The sequence below is a fragment of the Aotus nancymaae genome, unplaced genomic scaffold, assembly GCF_030222135.1.
Source record: "Aotus nancymaae isolate 86718 unplaced genomic scaffold, 86718_ANA_hifiasm-v0.15.2.pri h1tg000015l_1, whole genome shotgun sequence".
NCBI lineage: Eukaryota > Metazoa > Chordata > Mammalia > Primates > Aotidae > Aotus > Aotus nancymaae.
In genome coordinates this window covers 7,925,600-7,946,152 of record NW_026988427.1, presented here as the reverse complement: position 1 = coordinate 7,946,152, position 20,553 = coordinate 7,925,600, and the positions used below count along the sequence as shown (strand labels likewise).

The 20,553-nt window shown below is 51.3% G+C and overlaps 1 protein-coding gene across 1 annotated transcript; it reads right to left on the bottom strand.

Annotated features, from left to right (window-relative positions):
* Window positions 1-1,441: 1,441 nt before the first annotated feature.
* On the bottom strand, window positions 1,442-15,482 carry F12 (coagulation factor XII). Its single transcript, XM_012466401.3, has 15 exons — window positions 15,455-15,482; window positions 8,431-8,767; window positions 8,010-8,061; window positions 5,195-5,294; window positions 4,985-5,055; window positions 4,572-4,682; window positions 4,301-4,432; window positions 4,058-4,162; window positions 3,749-3,914; window positions 3,461-3,663; window positions 3,127-3,358; window positions 2,763-2,899; window positions 2,530-2,679; window positions 1,862-2,010; window positions 1,442-1,771 (listed from the first exon to the last, which is right to left on the bottom strand). Exons 2-15 carry the CDS (start codon window positions 8,485-8,487, stop codon window positions 1,604-1,606), a joined length of 1,833 nt encoding a protein of 610 aa, XP_012321824.2. The 5' UTR covers window positions 8,488-8,767; window positions 15,455-15,482; the 3' UTR covers window positions 1,442-1,603.
* Window positions 15,483-20,553: the final 5,071 nt, after the last annotated feature.

Sequence of the window (20,553 nt, the reverse complement as noted above, 5' to 3'; positions counted from 1 at the left end):
TAATCCCAGCGCTTTCGGAGGCTGAGGCGGCCGGATCTCTTGAACTCAATAACGAGATTATAGTAAACTATTATAGGATCCTGCCGCTGTACTCCAGCCTGGGCCACAGAGCTAGGCCCTGTCTCTAAAAAAAAAAAAAAATTTTTTTTAATTGAGATGAAGTCTCACTATGTTGCCCAGGCGGGCCACGAACTCTTGAGCTCAAACAATCCTCCCGCCTCAGACTCTCAAAGTGAGATTACAGGCATGAACCGCCGCATCTGGCCAATCTTTTTTTAATTTTAAAAAGATGATTTTATGAACAAAAAGATACCATGTTTGGACAGCCAGACCTCCACCTGTATGCCAAGCCCTGTGCAAGGAGAAGCTGCATGTTATTCCTCATAAGAAACTACTATTTTGTTTACAAAGCAGTTCGCAGACCATACATTAAGATCACCTGGGGAGTCAGGGAACCAACCATTAAACCCCCAGATTGTGGTTCTCAAGCATAAAAGAACATCAGAATCCCCTGCAACAGTCTTAAACAGATTGATACTTCCCACCCTAGACTTTCTGTTCAGCAGTATAAAGTGTAGCCCAAGAATTTGTTATGTCTAAGAAGTCCCCTGGTGATGTATTGCGAGCCAAGGGACTCTGAGACCCTTGGCATTAGTGCATGTTCGGGTAGGGACAAGGATATGTCACTCAGCCCTCAGGGTCCACACCACAGCCAATGCTAAATATTATTAGTATTATTTATTTATTTTGGAGACGGAGTCTTGCTCTGTCGCCCAGCCTGGAGTGCAGTGGCACAATCTTGGCTTACTGCAACCTCTGCCTCCTGGGTTCAAGTGATTCTCCTGCCTCAGCCTCCTGAGTAGAGTAGCTGGGACTACAGGCACACACCGCCACATCCGGCTAATTTTTTGTATTTTAGTAGAGACGGGGTTTCACCGTGTTGCCTAGACTGGTCTCCAACTCCTGAGCTCAGGCAATTCGCCTGCCTCGGCCTCCCAAAGTGCTAGGATTACCGCCCGGACAATGCTAAGTATTTCTAACCATGATTCTCAACTTTGGCTGGTTGTACATGGAATTATCTGTGGAGTTTTAAAAACGTACCAGTACCTATGCCCCACTCCTAGACATAACTGATTTAATTCGTCTGAGGTGGAACTTGGACACAGATTGTCTCAAAAAGCTCCCCAGGTGATCTTAATGTATGGTCTGAGAACTATTGCTCTGTAAACAAAAGGTTAGTGAGTTTCTTATGAGGAATAACATGCAGCTTCTCCTTGCACAGGGCTTGGTATACAGTATCCTAGGCTCAGTAAACATTAGCTGGACCGGGATCTAGATCTTGCACGTTAAGATCTCATAGACCTTGTTTTCTGAGAGCTGTGGAGAAGGGTGAATCGCTTTTCTGTCTTGGCATTTTCCGACGGGACCCAAGGAGTAGCGCTTTCCTTATCAGCATTTTCAAAGCACTTTATTATTGAGTTCCTGCGCCATCTTGGCGCGGAGCTGGCCTCACTGGGGGAATGGGACAGCATCTTGCCGTCAATGCCCCAGCCACTCTCCCACTGCGGAATCGCTGAGGAGGGAAAGACGAATCCCTGAGCAATCAGGAAGCGGTGTGCTCCTGGATCCAAGACAGGTAGTTGGCCACGTCGGTGTAGACGCCTGGCTTGTTGCGGTCACCACAGCCTGATCCCCAGCTGACGACACCTCGCAGGGTGAGCCGGTCCCCTGCGGCCTGATCCTCACACACCAGCGGACCTCCGGAATCACCCTGGGTCGGAAACTCGCAGCTCAGCGCCTTGGGCCTGGGATTTGTGCCTGATGACCTCAGGGAAGGGCGCTAACCCGGCTAAGGACTCACCTGGCACGCATCGGTGCCGCCCTCGAGGAACCCTGCGCAGAGCATGCCGGGGAGGATGGAGGCTCCGTGCACGTCCGGGGCTGAGCAGCGCTCCAGGGAGAGGAAGGGCACCTGCGCCTCCTGCAGGAAGCTAGAATATTCCTCCGCCCCTGCGAACACAGAGCGCCTTCCTCACACCCCACCTGACAACACTCGCCGCCCGGATGATGGACGAGGCTGCGGCAGGCTCTTCTAAACCCACTCTTGCCCTTCTCCTCCCCAAGGGGGAGGAAGTGCCATTAATTCAATTTCATAGACAAGGAAACTGAGGTCCAGGGAAGAGCCAGGATTTGAATGGGCGGGAGCGGAAGCAGAAACCCCACCCCCACCTCCTATCCAGAGTCACAGAACCTGGCTACCAAACTAACCCGGAGTGCGGGGCCAGGGTCCTAGTTGGCCTTTGCAGCCCTGCGCCCAGAGAGAACCAAGAGCAAGTTCGATTCTCCCTGTACCCCCAGGAGATTTGGGGATCCCAGCAGTGAATCCCAGGCCCTGGGAGGCCCTGCACATTCTCACGGGTCAGCGCCACCTCTCCTGTAGGCACCCGGGACGATACCAAAGTCAAAGTCGCGGGCTTCTCCCGCCTAACCCAGTGATCAAAGATCTCCTCCCCTAGCAGTTGTGCCTACCCTCGAACTGGTGGCCCCAACCGGCCACCTCGCAGAGCGCGGGCTCGGGCTCGGAGGGTCGCGTGGCGCTGCTTGGCAGGCACACCGGCTGAACGTAAGGCGACAGGAGCGCGCAGCTGCCGTCCGCATCCTCCTGCAGGCGCAGCAGAGCTAACCCGGGCGCAGAGGAGTGTGAGGCGGAGATGCCGGGGCCCCACCCTCTCTCCCCGTCCACGCAGGGCGCCCCCACGCACCCAGGTCGTGCTGGTAGTTGACGGGCGAGAAGGCCTCGTGCAGGCGGTAGGAGCGCACGGCCAGCGTCTGGCACTGCTCACAGCTGTGGTTATGGCGGTCCTGGCCCAGCACCACCGTCAGCTCCTCGGGTGCGGGCCTGCGGGTGGGCAGGGGAGAGGCAGCGCGCTCAGAACTGGCCACAAGCGTTCTGGGGAAGCCCCCTGCTCCCGACCCCTATCCTGTGTTCCAGCTTCCTCCCGGGGAGCTCCGGAGGGGCGTGGAAAGAAGGGTGGGGCGGGAAAAGGTAGGGCACGGGTTCGGGTGCGCGCTGGGAGACTGAGGAGCCGCGGCCTTCCGGGCGGCGCTGGGCGGGCGGGTACTCGCCGGTTCTGCAGGCAGTGAGCGGCCGTCAGCACCCAGCAGGGGGCGATGAGGCTGCCGGCGCAGAAACTGTGGCCCCAGTACAGCGCTGCGATGTAGGGGTGCGCCCCGGGCAGCGCCACCAGCCCGCCGACGATGCGGCTCAACGAGGACAGACGCTTGCGGAGCCGCTGCCCGCAACTCAGTGAGACGTTCCTGGTCAGGGGAGGCGACTGCTTCCGCCTCGTCGGCGAGGCTGTGGAGGAGCCGGGGCTGAGGACCGGGAGCACGCGGCCGGTCGGCCGGAATCCAGCTCGCCCCGCGCCCTCTCGGCTGCTCCTTTCCCCCACTTCCTAACCTCCTGGGGTCTGGGACTGAGGCGGGGTCCGGGACGTGGGCTGAGGTTTCGGCGATGTCGGCTGCGGGGGCATGGGCAGGTCGTCAAGCCTAGGGGGCATCGGGGTCGGAGGGGCCTGGCACTGTGCCAGGTCGCAGTACTCCCAGCTCAGCCGGTCACCGCTCAGCACGAAGCACCACGGACGGACGTCGTTGTCCGGGTTCCTGTAGCCACACGAGGGGGCGCAGTTAGGGCGCCGGGAGTCCGGGGCCCTGGGGCGGAGGGGTCGTCCAGCCCCACGCGGCGCACCGGCAGAAGGCGTGGCCGCTCAGTCCCCAGTTCCGCGCTTGCTCGGCAGTCACGTTCCGGTAGGTGGCCTCCGAGGCCCACGGCTCACAGGGCATACCGGAGAGCGTGGTCCTGGCCAGGCCGCGGTAGCTGAGCCCGCGGCCATCATAGCATCTCGCCTCGGTATCTGAGGGGAGAGGGGGCTCCCTGCAGCCAGGACTGGGCTTTCCCGCTGCCCTCTCATCTGCTTTCCCCACTCTCCCTTCTCGTTCCTGGCAAGCCCTTCTCATCTCGGGGCTGGCCTTCTGCTTCCCCCAGACCCTCACTCACCCACGTCGCAGAAGGGTCCAGTGTAGCCCACCAGGCAGTGGCACAGACGGTGGCCCTCCGCCTCTAGGCAGCGACCCCCATGGAGGCACGGGTTGTTGCGGCAGGCTGGGGGAAGGAACACAGTGAGCCACCCCTGGGCCTACAGACCCTCCAGAGAGCTCTCCTTCCTGGCGCACCACCCAGCCTCCTGCCAGCCTCTCTTCCTGATCCTCCTCTCTGGCCCGTTCCCAACCATCTGCTCACCCCGGCTGGCCAGCCGCTGGCAGTGTGCATCAGGACCCTTGCACCGGCATCTGGCCACACCTGCTTGCTCAGATCTATACCATACCTCATTCTGGTGGAAAAACCGGAGAAGCTGAGGCTCAAAGCACTTCTCTGGGGACAAAGAGGGACAGTGGTCTCAGGAGAGTCTAGGACTGTGCCAAGTCTCTGGGGTATCCGGGGACCTCTTCTGTAGACCCAGGGTTGCCCCTGTTCCCCAGCACCCCTGCCCGGGTTCTCGGCATCTCCTCACCTCTCTGGCAGTGGTCTCCAGTGAGGTGTTGTGGACAGAGGCAGTGGGGACCCCTTGGCGTGTTCACACAGGTCCCTTGTTTCTGGCAGGGGCTGTGTTTGCTGCAGTGGTCTGAGAGATAGACATGGTGGGAGGAAGAGCAGGGAGCTGAGTCAGACAGATGGGTGCCAAGGCCCTACTTGAACCTACCTGCCTTGTGACCTTGCTACTCCAAGTTTCCAGGGCTTAGTTTACCCACCTGCAAAATGGGACCACTCCTTCCCAGAACTCTCCCTCTGGATTTCCAAAGGGCATTGTGGAGGGAGAGAAGGGGCTGGGCCCAGAATCCCAGGTGTGTGGGATCTGGTGATACCAGGAGAGTATCGAGGGGGGAGGAGAGGGCCCTGGGCCACCCCAGAGGCTGTGTGTAGCACCTTTCACTTTCTTGGGCTCCAGACAGTATGCCCATTGCTGGTCCTGATCGAAGTTGGGGGTGGTAGCACACCTGTAGAAAGAGACAAGGATTCCCTGGCCCGCCCTCCCCTATCACAGCCCCCTCCCTCCAAGCAGAGTTCCTTGGACAGAAGGACAGGCAGAGTCCATGTCTCCCAGGTCCCTGCTCCCACTTCTCTGTGTAGTCTTACCAGGGATGAGGGCCTGGCCGGCCCTTGTGGATACATTTGTGGTACAGCTGCCGGTGGTACTGGAAGGGGAAGTGGCAGGGCTCCCCGGTGACAGTGAGAACTGCAGGGACAACACACTCCCTGAGGACTTCCCCTGTGCTCAGCTGCCCAGGCACTGCCCCTCAGGGTCTGGTCGGGAAAAGGACAGACCCACAAAAAGGTCGCTGTGCATTGAAAACACTTTCTGCTTTGAAAGTTGGGTTCAGAAGTCAGATAGCTGGAGTAGACTCCTGACTCCACCACCTGCTATCTGCGTGACCTTGGGTAAGTCTGGAGTCCCAAGGCCTGGAAGAGCACTTGCCACAAAGTAGGCATGTGATAATACTTGTTGATCCTGAGAAATGGTCTAGGTGGACTTAAAAATAAATAAATAAATAATACTTGTTGAATGTTGAAGTCACTGTTAACCACTCTGAGCCTCGGTTTCCTCATCTGTAAAATGGCAATGATAATAGTACAGTTGATCCTCATTATTCTCTGGGTCTGTGTTGGAGAATGCGCCTACTTGCTAAATGTTACTTGTAACTCCCAAGTCAATACGTGCGATGCTTTCATGGCCATTTGTGGGCATGCACAGAGCAGTGAAAAATTTGCACATTGTTGTACCGGTTAAGGTTCAACGAGATGACACGCTGCTGCTTCTTGTTTCAGCACTCGTATTGAACGAGTGTCCTTTCAGTCTACTTAGGGCAATGTTTTTCACACTTTTTGCTTTTGTTGGTGATTTTGCTTTTGGAAATGGCCCCTGAGCCTACTGCTGAAGAGCTGTCTAGTTCCTAAGCACAAGAAGGCTATGTTAGGGAGGAAATGTGTGCTGGATACACGTCATTCAGGTGTGAGTTATAGTGCCATGAGCTTAGCATTAATGAATCAGCAGCACATATGTTAAGTAAAACGTCTTTAGACAGAATCACACATAAAACAAGATTATATATTGTTGGTTAATGAAAATGACCAGGGGCTCACAGGAACCTAATACTGTTTGCTAGTTCAGTGTTCACTGTGATTTTATAGAACATAACCATCGCAAATAATGAGAATTGCCTGTGTCTTCTTTAGAGGAATTGTCGTGAGGCTCATAAGATAATGCTGTGAACGCTGAGCAGTGTCTGGCACATAGTACCTGCTCAATACGCATTTGCCGCTGTTTTGTCAAAGGCAGAGTGCACTTGCCAAGAACCAGGACAGTAAATGGAAATGGATCTGAGCTAGACCTTTAAGATGTAAATGGGGACCTGGCGCAGTGACTCCATTCCTGTATTCCCAGCACTTTGGGAAGCTGAGGTAGGCGGATCACCTGAGGGCAGGAATTCAGCCTGACCGACATGAAGACACACCCCATCTCTACTAAAAATACAAAAATTAGCCGGGCATGATGGTGCTTGCCTATAATTTCAGCTACTCAGGAGGCTGAGGCAGAGAATCACTTGAACCCAGGAGATGGAGGTTGCAGTGAGCCAAGATGGCGCCATTGTACTCCAGCCTAGGGGACAGAGCAAGACTCTGTCTAAAAAAAAAAGATGCAAATGGGATGGACAGATGGAGAGGAGGGGGACCCTAAGCAGGGGATTAGGCAAGGATAAAGCACCAAGCGTAGGTAAGGCAAGAGGGAGGAGAAACTTTTGGGTGTGTGGTGAAGAGAGGAGACCGAAGGAGTCCAGGGTTGGAATGCACAGGGCCTCAACGCTATGCTCAGGGACGCAACCCCACCAAGTCAGACCCACCAGCATAGGGCCCATCCGGTTCACAAGCCCTGCACACTCTAGGTATATATATTTTTTTAATTTGTATTTTTTTAGACAGAGTCTTGCTCTGTTGCCCAGGCTGGAGTGCAATGGTGTGACCTTGGCTCACTGTAACCTCCACCTCCCAGGTTCAAGCAATTCTCCTGCCTCAGCCTCCTGAGTAGCTGGCATTACAGGAGCATGCCACTATGCCCAGCTAATTTTTGTACTTTTAGTATAGACAGGGTTTCACCATGTTGGCAGGCTAGTCTCGAACTCCTGACCTTGTGATCCACCTGCCTGGGCCTCCCGAAGTGCTGGGATTACAGGCATGAGCCTCCACACCCGGCCTCTAGGTATTTAGTGTCTGGAAGAATGAAGGCAATAGGGAGCTATGGCAGGGCCTGAGAAAGGGGGAAATGACAGGCACCCCTCATCTAAAAGGTAGTTTAATAATAAAAACTAATATTTGTAAAGCATTTCCATGCACCAGGTGATGGGCTGAGTGCCTCACATGGGTTTTCCTTCTCAACAACCCTAAGAGGTTTACTATATCAACCTGGTTTCACAGAAGGGGAAATAGAAGCTTGGAAAACTCAAATCACTCTCCCAGAGACACCCAGCTCATAAGTAATAAAGCTGGAATTCAGAGGCATTCAAATGCCAGAGACCAGCTCTTGCCCATTCCTTGCCTGTTGAGGCCCTGGCCTCTGTCTGGCATGTCTCTCTCTGCTCACGAGATGTACTGGGGAAAGGAAAAGAAGGGGAGAAGCTGATGAAACTGAGGAAGGCTGGCAGGAGCCCAGGTTTGATGGCGCCAGCGGCACATACCTCAGGCACCTGCTCCGAGCCAGGCTTGTGGGCACTCAGACACAGCCCATGCCCTGTCCTCAAGGATCACACAGCTCACAATCACTCTGAGACCCTGGTGCCCATGGGCATAAGACCTAGAAGCTGGTAGGCACTAGACTAGGCTGCTCTGAGACTGCACAAGCCCCACCATACACATCCCCACCCAAGGGGATCTCTGGAGGAGGAGCCAGGACACTTACCCACTGTGTGCTCTTTGTTCTTATGCTCCTTGGGGTCTTTCCAAGGTGGAATCTACAAGGCAGAGAAGAAGGCAGGGAACTGCCTAGAAGTCATAGCCTGCTACCGATCTGTTGCTAGTCTGCAGCTTCCTCTCACAGCCTAGAAATGCAGAGATACCTTCCCAAGACCCAAACCCTTTCTACCTCCTCCCATTGTCTTCTTAAGGTCCATCTCCCCCAGAAATGCGGGCTGTGCCCTTTCTTGTATCCACCCACTCTGGTTGTCTATCTCCTCTGCCTGGGCCTTCAGGGCTGGCCTCACCTTTCCACATAGGCCTCCTAGTCACCTGAAACTTTAGGTCATGAGCAGAGGCCATGGCTGTGATAGCGACCACCCGCTCCGGGACCATCATGGCACAATCCTGGTTCCCACAGCACTCACCGAAAGTGTTGACTCCAGGCTCACCAGCAGGAACCCTAGGAGCAGCAGGGCCCTCATGGCGTCTGTCTGTTGGTCCAACTGCCTGCCCAGGAGTCCAGATCAATAGGGCTGGCCAAAGGTCTTGGAAGTAGAGATTGGTCAAGCTGCCCTCCTGAGCCTGGTGGGGCACAGGCTGTTTGTGGATAGCCAAGTGGAGCGGCTTCCTTGGTCACCCGCTGAGGGTCAGGAAGTTGGGAGTTGGTAGGTAGGGGTAGAATGATGTAGAGCTGGACTCCCCCTCTCTTTTCTAGATAGTGGGACTAGAAGCAGGAGAAGGGACATTCTTGTGCTCTGGGTCCTGTGGAGATGAGGGGGTTAAGGAGAACAAAGAGACGCTCTCTTTCTTGGGGATCTTGGAGTCCACTGGGAAATGTGTTAGTTTTCTATGGTCATGTAACAGATTACCATAAACTTAGTAGCAGCTTACAACAGTACCCACTTTTTATGTATTTGTGTATTTATTTTGAGATGGAGTTTCGCTCTTGTTGTCCAATTGGAGTGCAATGGCGTGATCTAGGCTCACTGCAACTTCTGCCTCCCAGGTTCAAGCGATTCTCCTGCCTCAGCCTCCCAAGTAGCTGGGACTGCAGGCAACCACCACCACACCCAGCTAATTTATGTATTTTCAGTAGAGGCAGGGTTTCACCATATTGGCAAGGCTGATCTCAAACTCCTGTCCTCAGGTGATCCACTCGCCTTGGCCTCTCAAAGTGCTGGGATTACAGGTGTGAGCCACTGTGCCTGGCCAATACCCACTTATTAGTTCACAACTCTGTAGTTAAAAAATCCCATTCTGCATGACTGGGTTTTCTGCTCTGGACATCACAAAGCTGAGATCAAGACTGAGTTCTCTGGAGGCTCTGGGGGAAGATTCACTTTCAAGCTCTTTCAGGTTGTCTGCAGAATTCAGTTCCTTATGGTTGTAGGACTGGGGTCTCTGCTTCCTTGTAGGCTGTCAGCCAGGGACCATCCTCAGTTCCTAGAGGACACCAGTATTTCTGGACATGTCTCCTTTTTTTTTTTGAGATGGAGTCTTGCTCTGTGGTCCAGGCTAGAGTGCAGAGGCACAATCTTGGCGAACTGCAACATCCACCTTCCGGGTTCAAGTGATTCTCCTGTCTCAGTCTCTTGAGTAGCTGGGACTACAGGCATGTGCCACCACGCCTGGCTAATTTTTTGTATTTTTACTAGAGATGGGGTTTCACCGTGTTAGCCAGGATGGTCTTGATCTCCTGACCTCGTGATGTGCTCACCGTGGCCTCCCAAAGTGCTGGGATTACAGGTGTGAGCCACTGTGCTGGCCATGTGTCTCATTTTAAGAACTCACCTAATTAGGTCAGGCCCACAAAAGACATTCTCCTTATTTTAAGATCAAACAATCTGGGACTTTAATGACATGTGCAAAATTCTTTCACAGAAGCATCTACATTCGTGTTTGATAGAATAACTGGGAGGTGTGCAGACACCAGGGGTAGAGATCTTGGGACTATCTTAGCATTCTACCGACCACGGGAAGTGAGGCAAGAAAGCAGTAGATTTCATGAGAAAAGTGCTAAACCAAGGGGCACTAAGATGTGCAGCTGGAACACAAGAGAAGAAGATAGAGTACACATGTTCTGTTTTTCCTGCCCAGCATCTGTCCTGATTCAGTAATGACACTGATTTTTCCTTTAGCAATGACTCCTCTCTCACTTCTTCCATGGGCTCTAGTGTTGCCAACTCTACCCTCAGAACCAGGGCTAGGGGTGTGGCCTAGCTCTGGTCAATCAGGGCATGGCATGGGCCTAGGTCTGGCCAATCAGAACATGACATCTTTAATCCACAGTGATTGGTTCAGAGATAAGTATATACATAACTTAGGCCAATCAAAAGTTTAGCTTCGGACTTTTGCCAGAACTTTTGGGAAAGCAGTACTTTCTTTCCACTGGGGTTAACTAAGCACAGAGCATGTGGGTCTGAACACGTTGATGATCATCTTTGTCACTGTTTGGGCCTGTCTGAGAATGAAGCCTACACAGAGGTAAAGCAGAGCAAACAGGGCAGCAAGGATGGAGGATGCTGTGATAGAGAGCCTCCAAGACAGTCCCCATTGACCCTTACCACCTGGGATTCATTCCCTTGTATAGTGTCTTCCCACATTGAGTTAGGGTGTCCTGTGTGTCCATCAGAATATGACAGAAGTGACTGGGTGTGGTGGCTCACACTTGTAATCCCAGCACTTTGGGAGGCTAAGGCAGGTGGATCACTTGAGGTCAGGAATTCAAGACCAGCCAGACCAATATGTTGGCCAAACTGCATCTCTATGAAAAATCCAAAAATTAGGGGGTTTGATGGCAGGCACCTGTAATCCCAGGTATCTGGGAGGCTGAGGCAGGAGAATTGCTTGAACCCAGGAGGCGGAGGTTGAAGTGAGCAGAGATTGTGCCATTGCACTCCAGCCTGGGTGACAGAGTGAGACTGTCTCAAAAAAAAAAAAAAAAAAAAAAAAACCCAACAAGACAAAAAACAATAAAAAAACCAAAGAATATGGCAAAAGTGAGGGTGTTGGACTTCCAAGCTCGGGTCATAAAAGACATTGCAGTTTCTGCCTCAGTCTCTTGGATTGCTCATTCTGGAGGAAGCCAGCCACCAGGCTGTGAGCACATACATGCAGCCCTGCAGAGACACCCATGTTGGGAGAAAGAAAAGCGCCCTGCTGACAGCCAGTGCCAATCTGACAGCCACATGAAAGAGCTGCCTCAAGTGGATACTGCAGCCCTGACTGAAATTTGGCTTGCAATCTTGTGAGAGACCTCAAGGCAAAACCGTCCAGCTCAGCTGCTCCTGAATTCCTGACCATCAGAAACTGTGATAAATCATCATTAATTGTTGTTGCTTTAAGCCACAAGTTAGGGTGATTTGTTACACAACATTTGATAACTAATACTGATGAATTGACTTCTCATGACTTTGAGAGCCAAGGTCCTAAAACTAGAAGTATCCTTAAGACTTGGCCAGTTATGGTCAGGCACAGTGGCTCATGCCTATAATCCCAACACATTGGGAGGCTGGGGTGGGAGGATAGCTTAAGCCCAGGAGTTCAAGACTGATATAGGAAACATAGTGAGATCCTATCTCTCCAAAAGAATTTAACATTAGCTAGGTGTGGTGGCACGTGCCTGTAGTTCCGGCTACTTGTGAGGCTGAGGCAGGAGGATCGCTTGAGCCCACAGATCCAGACTGCTGTGAGCCGTGATTGTGCCACTGCACTCTGGACTGGGAGACAGAGTGAGACTGTATCTTAAAAAAAAAAAAAGACTTCTCACAGTTATATGAGCCAATAAAACCAATTTGAGTGGATTTCTGTCACTTTCAGTTAGAGTCCTAAGTTATACAAAGTAATCTGTAGGAAATGAAGACAGAATGAAGCAATTTATGAATTCTGCTGGAAGAGAGGCAGGCTGTGGAAGACTTCTTAGAAACACAGAAAGAGGGGGGCAGGAAAGGAGGGGCATCTTTTCAACGACAGGTTTCAAAGGTAACTGGTTTCAAAGTCATTGATATGACGTCTGTTAACTCCATGATGAAAGTGAAACTATTAGATATATTGATGTGTCATTAAAGTGAAAGCACCTTTGACACATTTTTTGTTTGTTTGTTTGTTTGAAAGAGACAGGGTCTCACTGAGTTACCCAGGATGGCCTGGAACTCCCAGGCGCAAGTGATCTTCTCTCCTCAGCTACTTGAGTAGCTGGGATTACAGGTGCACACCACCATGCCTGGCTCTGTCAGTTCTTGTTGCAGCTGAGTACAGACTCTGGCCCTAAGGCCACTCCCACATCGGCTCCTTCCTCTGAATGGAAGGGGCCTTTTGAACAGGTCTTTGCCACAAGTAGGGGTTTGCAGGCAGAGTGAGTAATACAGCTGCACAGAAGCTTGAATGCAGCGTGCCAAATGAGGAATGTGGTGACATAGGGTGCCTTGTAGGGAGTGTGAGATGAGGGGTGAGGTCCATTGGGATCCAAGGTGGACATTCATGGGCATTTGGATGTTCAACATTCATTCTCCCTTCCTCTTCCTCTCCTCTCCCAGTTCCATTTTGTGATCATTTCTTCCCAGTTGTGTGGGGAAAGGGTACTTTCTTTTTCATTTGAGACAGAGTCTCTCCCTGTCACCCAGGTTAGAGTTCAATGGTGTAATCTCTGCTCACTGCAACCTCTGCCTCCTGGGTTCAAGTGATTCTCCTGCCTCAGCCTCCCGAGTAGCTGGGATCACAGGCACACACGACCACACCCAGCTAATTTTTGTATTTTTGGTAGAAATGGGGTTTCACCATGTTGGCCAGACTGGTCTTAAACTCCTGACTTCATGATCCGCCTGCCTTCGCCTCCCAAAGTGCTGGGATTACAGGTGTGAGCCACCGCGCCCAGCTGAAAGGGTACTTTCTAGAGACCATCTCCACTATGGAAGCCTAATGGACCAGACCAACATCTCTCTACCATAGTATAGCCAGAGGGACCTAAACTCAGCCAACGGGTGTTTTCTCCCAGGACTCTGAATCCTGATCAAGCCACACAAGGATGGCAGAAAAGTTGGAGGTTGTGCATTCCACCACCTGTGCCCTGACCAGATCGTCCCTTCGACATGGCATTAAGTCAGGATGCCTTCCAAAAACCAAGTGTATGCAGTACGGCAACTCAAACTCATCATCCCTTGTCACCAGTGGTCTGGAGCAGCGGGACTCCAGGAACGGTGCTTTCGGTGGCTCAATAATATTAAGAACCCAAGTTCTTTCTCGTTTGTTTGTCTTCAGTGTGCAAAGCTTCAGACTGACTGCCCTCATGGTCACAAGGTGACTGTCACAGCTCCAGGAATCACACTCAAACTCAGTTATGTTCAAGTAAAGAAGAGGTACCTTCCCTCCCACTAGCTCCTTCTTAGGAACGAGGAACCCTCCCTCAAGTCTCAAGCTGACCTCCCCTCATGCTTTCTTAGCTAGAACTGGCTCACATGACACCCCTAAACCATGTTTAGCAAGGATAAGGGGATCCCCATAACTGGCCGAAACCTATTAACCCTGGAGCTGGGTCAGAGGCACGTGAGGTAAAGTGACCACTGAAACAGAGTTGGGACTCTGCAAACGAGGAAGAGGGGTGGCATGGATGGACAACTGGTGGACAACTTCGGTGTCTGCTCAAGGGACCTCGCTGGGCTTCCTGCTTCCTAGTCTTCCAGTGGCCCTTAATTCCTGCACATTTCCAAGCCTGTTCCTTCTGGTTGATGCCGTGACCTCCCGAGGGCCTTCTCATAAATTCCCTTTTGTTGAAGCAGCTAGAGTCATTTTCTGTTGCTTGCAACTAAGAGCTCTCTCTTCCTCATACTCCCAGCCTACTTAGTCACCTAGTTCTGTTCATTCCACTACTTATATATTTTTCTTTTTTTTCTTTTTTGAGGCGGGTGTCACTCTGTTGCTCAGGCTAGAGTGCAGTGGCGTGATCATGGCTCACTGCAGCCTTAACATCCCAGGCTCTAAGCGATCCTCCCACCTCAGCCTCCCAAATAGCTGGGACACAGGTGTGCACCACCACACCCAGCTAATTTTTTAATCTTTTGTAGAGGTGAGGTGTCACTATGTTGCTCAGGCTGGTCTCAAATTCCTGGGCTCAAACTATCTCCTCACCTCAGCTTTCCAAAGTACTGGAATTACAGGTATGAGTCACCACACCAGGCTACCTAAATATTTCTCAGATCTCTCCACGTCTCTTAATTTCTACGGCCTCTTCTTTGACTTCCAGAAAATTCAAGGTGGCTACAGCTATGAAACATAATTTGAGAGCCTGCAATGAACATCTATCATTTCCTGTTTACCATTCATTATCTCTGGTTCTAGAAATGGCCCTCAGTGTTTGGGGAATCGCTCCTCCCCACCCTGCCTCAATATACATAAAATAAAGCCTACCCCATCCCTTGGTTGAGGGTGGAGTGGACATTTGATCTGGACCTGGTCAATCAGAACACCACCTCTGTCTTCAGTAATTGGTTCAAAATGAACACCTGAATTAGCTGGATGCGGTGGCCTGTGGTCCCAGCTACTCAGGAGGCTGAGGTAGGAGGATGGCTTGAGCCTGGGAGGCAGAGGTTGCAGTGAGCCAAGATCTACCACTGCACTCCAGCCTGGACGACAGAGTCAGGCCCTATCTCAAAGAAAAACAAAAAAAGAGAACACCTGACCCGCATCAAACCAGTGAGAGGCAGCCCCCAGATTTTTCTGGAATTATAAAGGTAGAGGCTTTCTCTTTCCATGGAGGTTGCCACATTCCTAGCAAATGAGCCTGGAGCTGCTGGCAGCCATCTTTGACATCTCAGAGGGAAAACCTGCCTGAGAATAAAGATAATAAAGATTAAAAGCAGAGCCAGGGTATGGGCGCTGGGCGTGGTGGCTCACGCCTGTAAGCCCAGCACTTTGGGAGTCGAGGCAGGTGGATCACCTGAGGTCAGGAGTTCGAAACCAGCCTGGCCAACATGGTGAAACCCTGTCTCTAATAAAAATAACAAAAAAATTAGCCAGGTGTGGTGGCGTGTGCCTGTAATCCCAGCTACCTGGGAGGCTGAAGCAGGAGAATCACTGGAACCTGGGAGGCAGAGGTTGCAATGAGCTAAGATTGCACCACTGCACTCCAGCCTGGCCAAAACAGCAAGACTCTGTCTCACAAAAAACAATCAGGGCATGGGAAAGACAGATTTTAAACGACACCATTTGAGACCCAGCATCCAGAGATGCTTGAAGTCAGAACCACCACCTAGGCTTTTCTGTTACTTGAACCCCCAAATTCCTCTTTTTGCCTAAGCCAATTTTAGTTTCAACTAAAAGTAGTAACTTATGCTGCCAGAGTTCATACACTGTTACCAGGAAGTTTCTAAAACAAAACAAAACAAAACCAAACCGCTCATGTGATCATGATGGATAAGTCAGTAGTTTAAAGGACAGGAGAATACTAATACTGACCTTAGAAGCAGGGTAGGGAGGCACTGGACTTGAGTCAGGAAGACTTCCACTCCCATCTTGGCCACCGCCCCACAGCGTAATGATGGCTAAGGAACTCCACCTCTCTGAACCGGCATTGCCACACCTTTGTAGGGAGGGATGGGCACTCGTGCTGTCTGGCAGACTTGAGGTGTTTGAATGGGATTGCATGTGAAAAGGTAGAGCCTGGCGTATAGTTGGAGCTCAATCCATAGAAGTGTACAAAGAAACTTTCCTGTGGATACACTCTTCTCTACCATTTCTGCACACTTGTCCCCAGATCTTCTTGCACATCTGGCTGTCTTCCACCAACTGCTTTAGACCAGAGCAGAATGGCACTGTCCCCTGGCTTCTGTCTTTCCATAGCTGGGCTGCGGGTCCATGGGATGAGAAACTATCAAGTTCCTGCTCACAGGTGTCTGGATACACAGACACACACAAACCCCCTTTCTCTTTAGCGGGGACTTGGGACATAGATTTCAAGAGGTTGCAGAACTGCCTGCTCAAGGAGACGTTGAGGGGATCAGAAGATACCCAGCCTGCCATCCTTCACGCCTTGGTTGGTGGCACTGTTGCTTCCCCAGTCACTCAGACTGTCGAGAGAGTTTTTTTTTTTTTTTTTTTGAGATGGAGTTTCACTCTTGTCACCCAGGCTGGAGTGCAATGTTGCTATCTCAGCTCACTGCAACCTCCGCCTCCCGGGTTCAAGCGATTCTCCTGCCTCAGCCTCTGAGTAGCTGGGATTACAGGCATGTGCCACCATGCCTGGCTAATTTTGTATTTTTAGCAGAGATGGAGTTTCTCCATGTTGGTCAGGCTGGTCTCGAACTCCTGAACTCAGGTGATCCGCCCACCTCGACCTCCCAAAATGTTAGAATTACAGGCATGAGCCACCACACCTGGCTCAAGAGATGTTGAGGGGATCAGAAGGTACACAGCCTGCCATCCTTCACACCTTGGTTGGTGGCACTGTTGTTTCCCCAGTTACTCAGACTGTCAAGATAGAGCTTTTTTTTTTTTTGAGATGGAGTTTCGCTCTTGTCACTCAGGCTGTAGTGTAGTGGTGCGATCTCGGCTCACTTCAATCTCTGCCTCCCAGGTTCAAGCAGTTCTCTTGCCTCAGTCTCCCAGGTAGCTGGGATTATAGGTCTGCATCACCACATCTGGCTAATTTTTTTGTATTTTTAGTAGAGACTGGGGTTTCACCATGTTGGCCAGGCTGGTTTCGAACTCCTGACCTCAGGTGATCCACCCGCCTCAGCCTCCCAAAGTGCTGGGATTACAGGCATGAGCCACTGCACACGGTCATAAACTCTTTTAAAAAATGACATTTATGGGTCACAGTTTCCATGGGTCAGGAAGCTGGCACTGTTTAACTGAGTGCCACTGGATCAGAGTCTCTCACAAGGCTGCATCGGAGGGTCAACTGAGGCTGCCGGGGGAGGATCCACTTTCAAGTCCACTCACAAAGCTGTTGGCTAGAGACATCAGTTGCCTGCCACATAGGTCTCTCCATCTCACAACATAGCAGCTGGCTTCTCTCAGACTGAGCCAGTGAGGGAGCAAGAAGGGTTACCGAAGATGGTAGCCACAATCTTTTAGAAATCTTGTGTTGGAAATGACATTCCATCACTTTGGCTGCATTCTTTCCATTGGAAGTGAGTCAGGCTGGGTGCTGTGGCTCATGCCTGTAATCTCAACACTTTAGGAGGTCAAGGAGGGAGGATAGCTTGAGCCAGGAGTTCGAGACCAGCCTGGGCAATAGGGAGACCCTATCTCTACAAAAAAATTAATTAGCTGAGTATGGTGGCACAAGCATATAGTCCCAGCTACTCAGGAGGCTGATGTAGGAGGATCGATTGTGCCCAGGAGGTGGAGGCTGCAGTAAGCTGTGATCGCACCTCTGTACTCCAGCCTGGGTGACAGAGCAAGACCCTGTCTCTTAGGAAAAAAAATATGGCCAGGCACAGTGGCTCGTGCCTGTAAGCCCAGCACTTTGGGAAGCCAAGGTGGGTGGATCACCTGAGGTCAGGAGTCTGAAACCAGCCTGGCCAACATGGTGAAACCTTGTCTCTACTAAAAATACAAAAATTAACCAGGCATGGTGGGTGGTGCCTGTAATCCCAGCTACTTGGGAGGCTGAGGAAGGAGAACTGCTTAAACTTGGGAGGCAGAGGTTGCAGTGAGCCAAGATTGTGCCACTGCTCTCCAGCCTGGACGACAGAGAAAGACTCTGTCTAAAAAAAAAAAAAAAAAAAAAAAAAAAGCCTGGTACAGGCCAGGCCCAGTGGCTCATGCCTGTTATGTCAGCACTTTGGAAGGCCAAGGCGGGTGGATTATGAGGTCAAGAGATCGAGACCATCCTGGCCAACATGGTGAAATCCTGTCTAAAATCCTACTGAAAATACAAAAATTAGCTGGACATGGTGGCACGTGCCTGTAGTCCCAGCTACTCTGGAGGCTGAGGCAGGAGAATTATTTCGACTTGGGAAGTGGAGGTTGCGGTGAGCGGAAATCATGCCGCTGTACTCCAGCCTGGCAACAGAGCGAGACTCTGTTTAAAAAAAAAAAAAATGCTGGGTGCGGTAGCTCACGCCTATAATCCCAGCATTTTGGGAGGCCGAGGCGGGTGGATCACCTGAGGTCAGGCATTCAAGACCAGTCTGGCCAACCTGGTGAAAACCTGTCTCTACTAAAAATACAAAAAATTAACCGGGCATGTTGGTGGGCACCTGTAATCCCAGCTACTCAGGAGGCTGAGGCAGGAGAATCGCTTGAACTCAGGAGGCAGAGGTTGCAGCGAGCCAAGATCGCGCCATTGCACTCCAGCCTGGGTAACAAGAGCGAAACTCTGTCTCAAAAAAAAAAGAAATGTGAGTCAGGAGGTCCACCCGACACTTAAGGGGATCTCAAGGGTGTGAATACCAGGAAGCAACAGAGATCCCTGGTGGCAGGGGTACCTTAAAGGTGCCCACCACAGGCAGCCACTGGAAAGTTCCAAGCAAGAGAGTGACAGGATCCAGTTGATTGTTTCTAAGGTAGGCCGTCCAGTCACACAACACAAGATTAAAGGTGCAGAAGTATATAGGATGCAAAACCTCCCTCTCACCCCGTCCCCAGTCATTGAACTCTCTCTTCCCAGATGCAACCAGCAGTTCTGCTGCCTCAAGTGGCCTTCCAGAGGTGGCCAAGCACATAGTAGTTATGCCAGGTACCTGTTTCTGCATTATGAACTACTCCAAACTTAGTGGACTGTTTTATTATGCTCATGGATTCTGTGGGTTGGGAATTCTGGCAGGACTCAGCATGGATGAGTGGTCTCTGCTCCACCATGCCAGGGGCCTCAGCTGGATACTTGCATGACTGGGGGTGACTCAAATTGCCAGGGGCTAGAATTATCATATGGAGCCTTCTTCACTCAAATGTCTGGTGCTCATATGACTCATATTACCGGATCATCCCACTGTCCTGGGCTCAGCTGGGATTGTCCGCCACAGTAGAGCACCCATGTGTGGCCTCTCCATTTGGCTAGGGCTTCTCACAGCGGCAGCTGATTCTGAGGAAACAGCCCAAGAGAACAGTTCTGGAGAGCAGGCATTTTATGAGAGCCAGGCCGTATGGCCTTTTCCGACCTGGCCTCAGACCTCACTCTGCCTCATTTCCACCATTTTCTACCAATGATAAGAGAGTCATTAAGGTGAGACCAAACTCAAGGGGAGGGAAATTAGACTCTATCTCTTGCTGTGGGGGTGGCAAGGTTCCACTGCAGAAGTGCCCGTGGGATGGGAATGCATTGCTACACTCATCTTTAGAAAAGATCATCTGCTGTAGTAATGTTGTGTATCCCCACCACTTGTATGTATGTATGTATGTATGTATGTATTGAGACACAGTCTCACTCTGTCTCGCAGGCTGGAGTGCAGCAACACCATCTCAGCTCACTGAAGCCTCTGCCTCCTGAGTTCTAGTGATTCTCCCACCCTAGCCTCCTGAGTAGCTGGGACTAAGGTGCGCAACACCATACCCAGCTAATTTTTATATTTTTAGTAGAGACGGGGTTTCACCATGTTGGCCAGGCTGGTCTCAAACTCCTGACCTCGGGTGATCCACCCACCTCAGCCTCCCAAAGTGCTGGGATTACAGGCATGAGCCACTGCACCCAGCCCTTCTACCGATCCCTTTAAAGCTAGTTGTGGCCGTGTGGTTTGCTTTGACCAATAAAATGTGAGCAGAAGTGACTTGTGTCACTTTTGGGTGCGAGCTTTAAGGGCTGGATTGTGTGATTTACCACATTTTCCATTTCCTTTTACTACCTCTCATTGTAGAAGCACAAATTGCAATGAAGCCCTTATCATTCTGGGGCCCTGAGTGACTACTATGTGTAGTGCCACCCCACCTCCCAACAAGCTGTGTTGGACGTGTGGTGTATGCGAGAAATGAACTTTTGGGTCTTTTTTGAGACAGAGTCTCACTCTGTCACCCAGGCTGGAGTGTGGAGTGCAATGGTGCCATCTCAGCTCACCGCGACCTTCGCCTCCTGAGTTCAACGGATTCTCCTGCCTCAGCCTCCTGAGTAGCTGGGATTACAGGCTCAAGCCACCATTCCTGGCTAATTTTTGTGGGGTTTTTTTAGTAGAGATGAGGGTTCACCATGTTGGCCAGGCTGGTCTTGAACTCCCGACCTCAGGTAATCCGCCCGCCTCAGTCTCCCAAAGTGCTGGGATTACAGGCGTGAGCCACTGCGCCTGGCCCCCAGATGCTTCTTATGCAAGCCTTGCACACTGTTCTGCACCTTGATTTTTTCCATTTAATAACGTATCTTGGTGATTGTTTATATCAGTATATGAGCACTCCCACAATTTTTTTTTTAACAGCCACATAGTATTCCTGGGTAGGAAAGGACCACATTTTACTTAATCTCTATTAAGGACAATTAGATGTGATCCATCTTTTTGGACAGTGCTACAATGAATAGCCTTAAGCATTTCTTTCCTTTTTATTTTTTTTGATACAGAGTCTCACTCTGTTGCCCAGGCTAGAGTGCGGCAGCACGATCTAAGCTCATCGCAACCTCCACGACC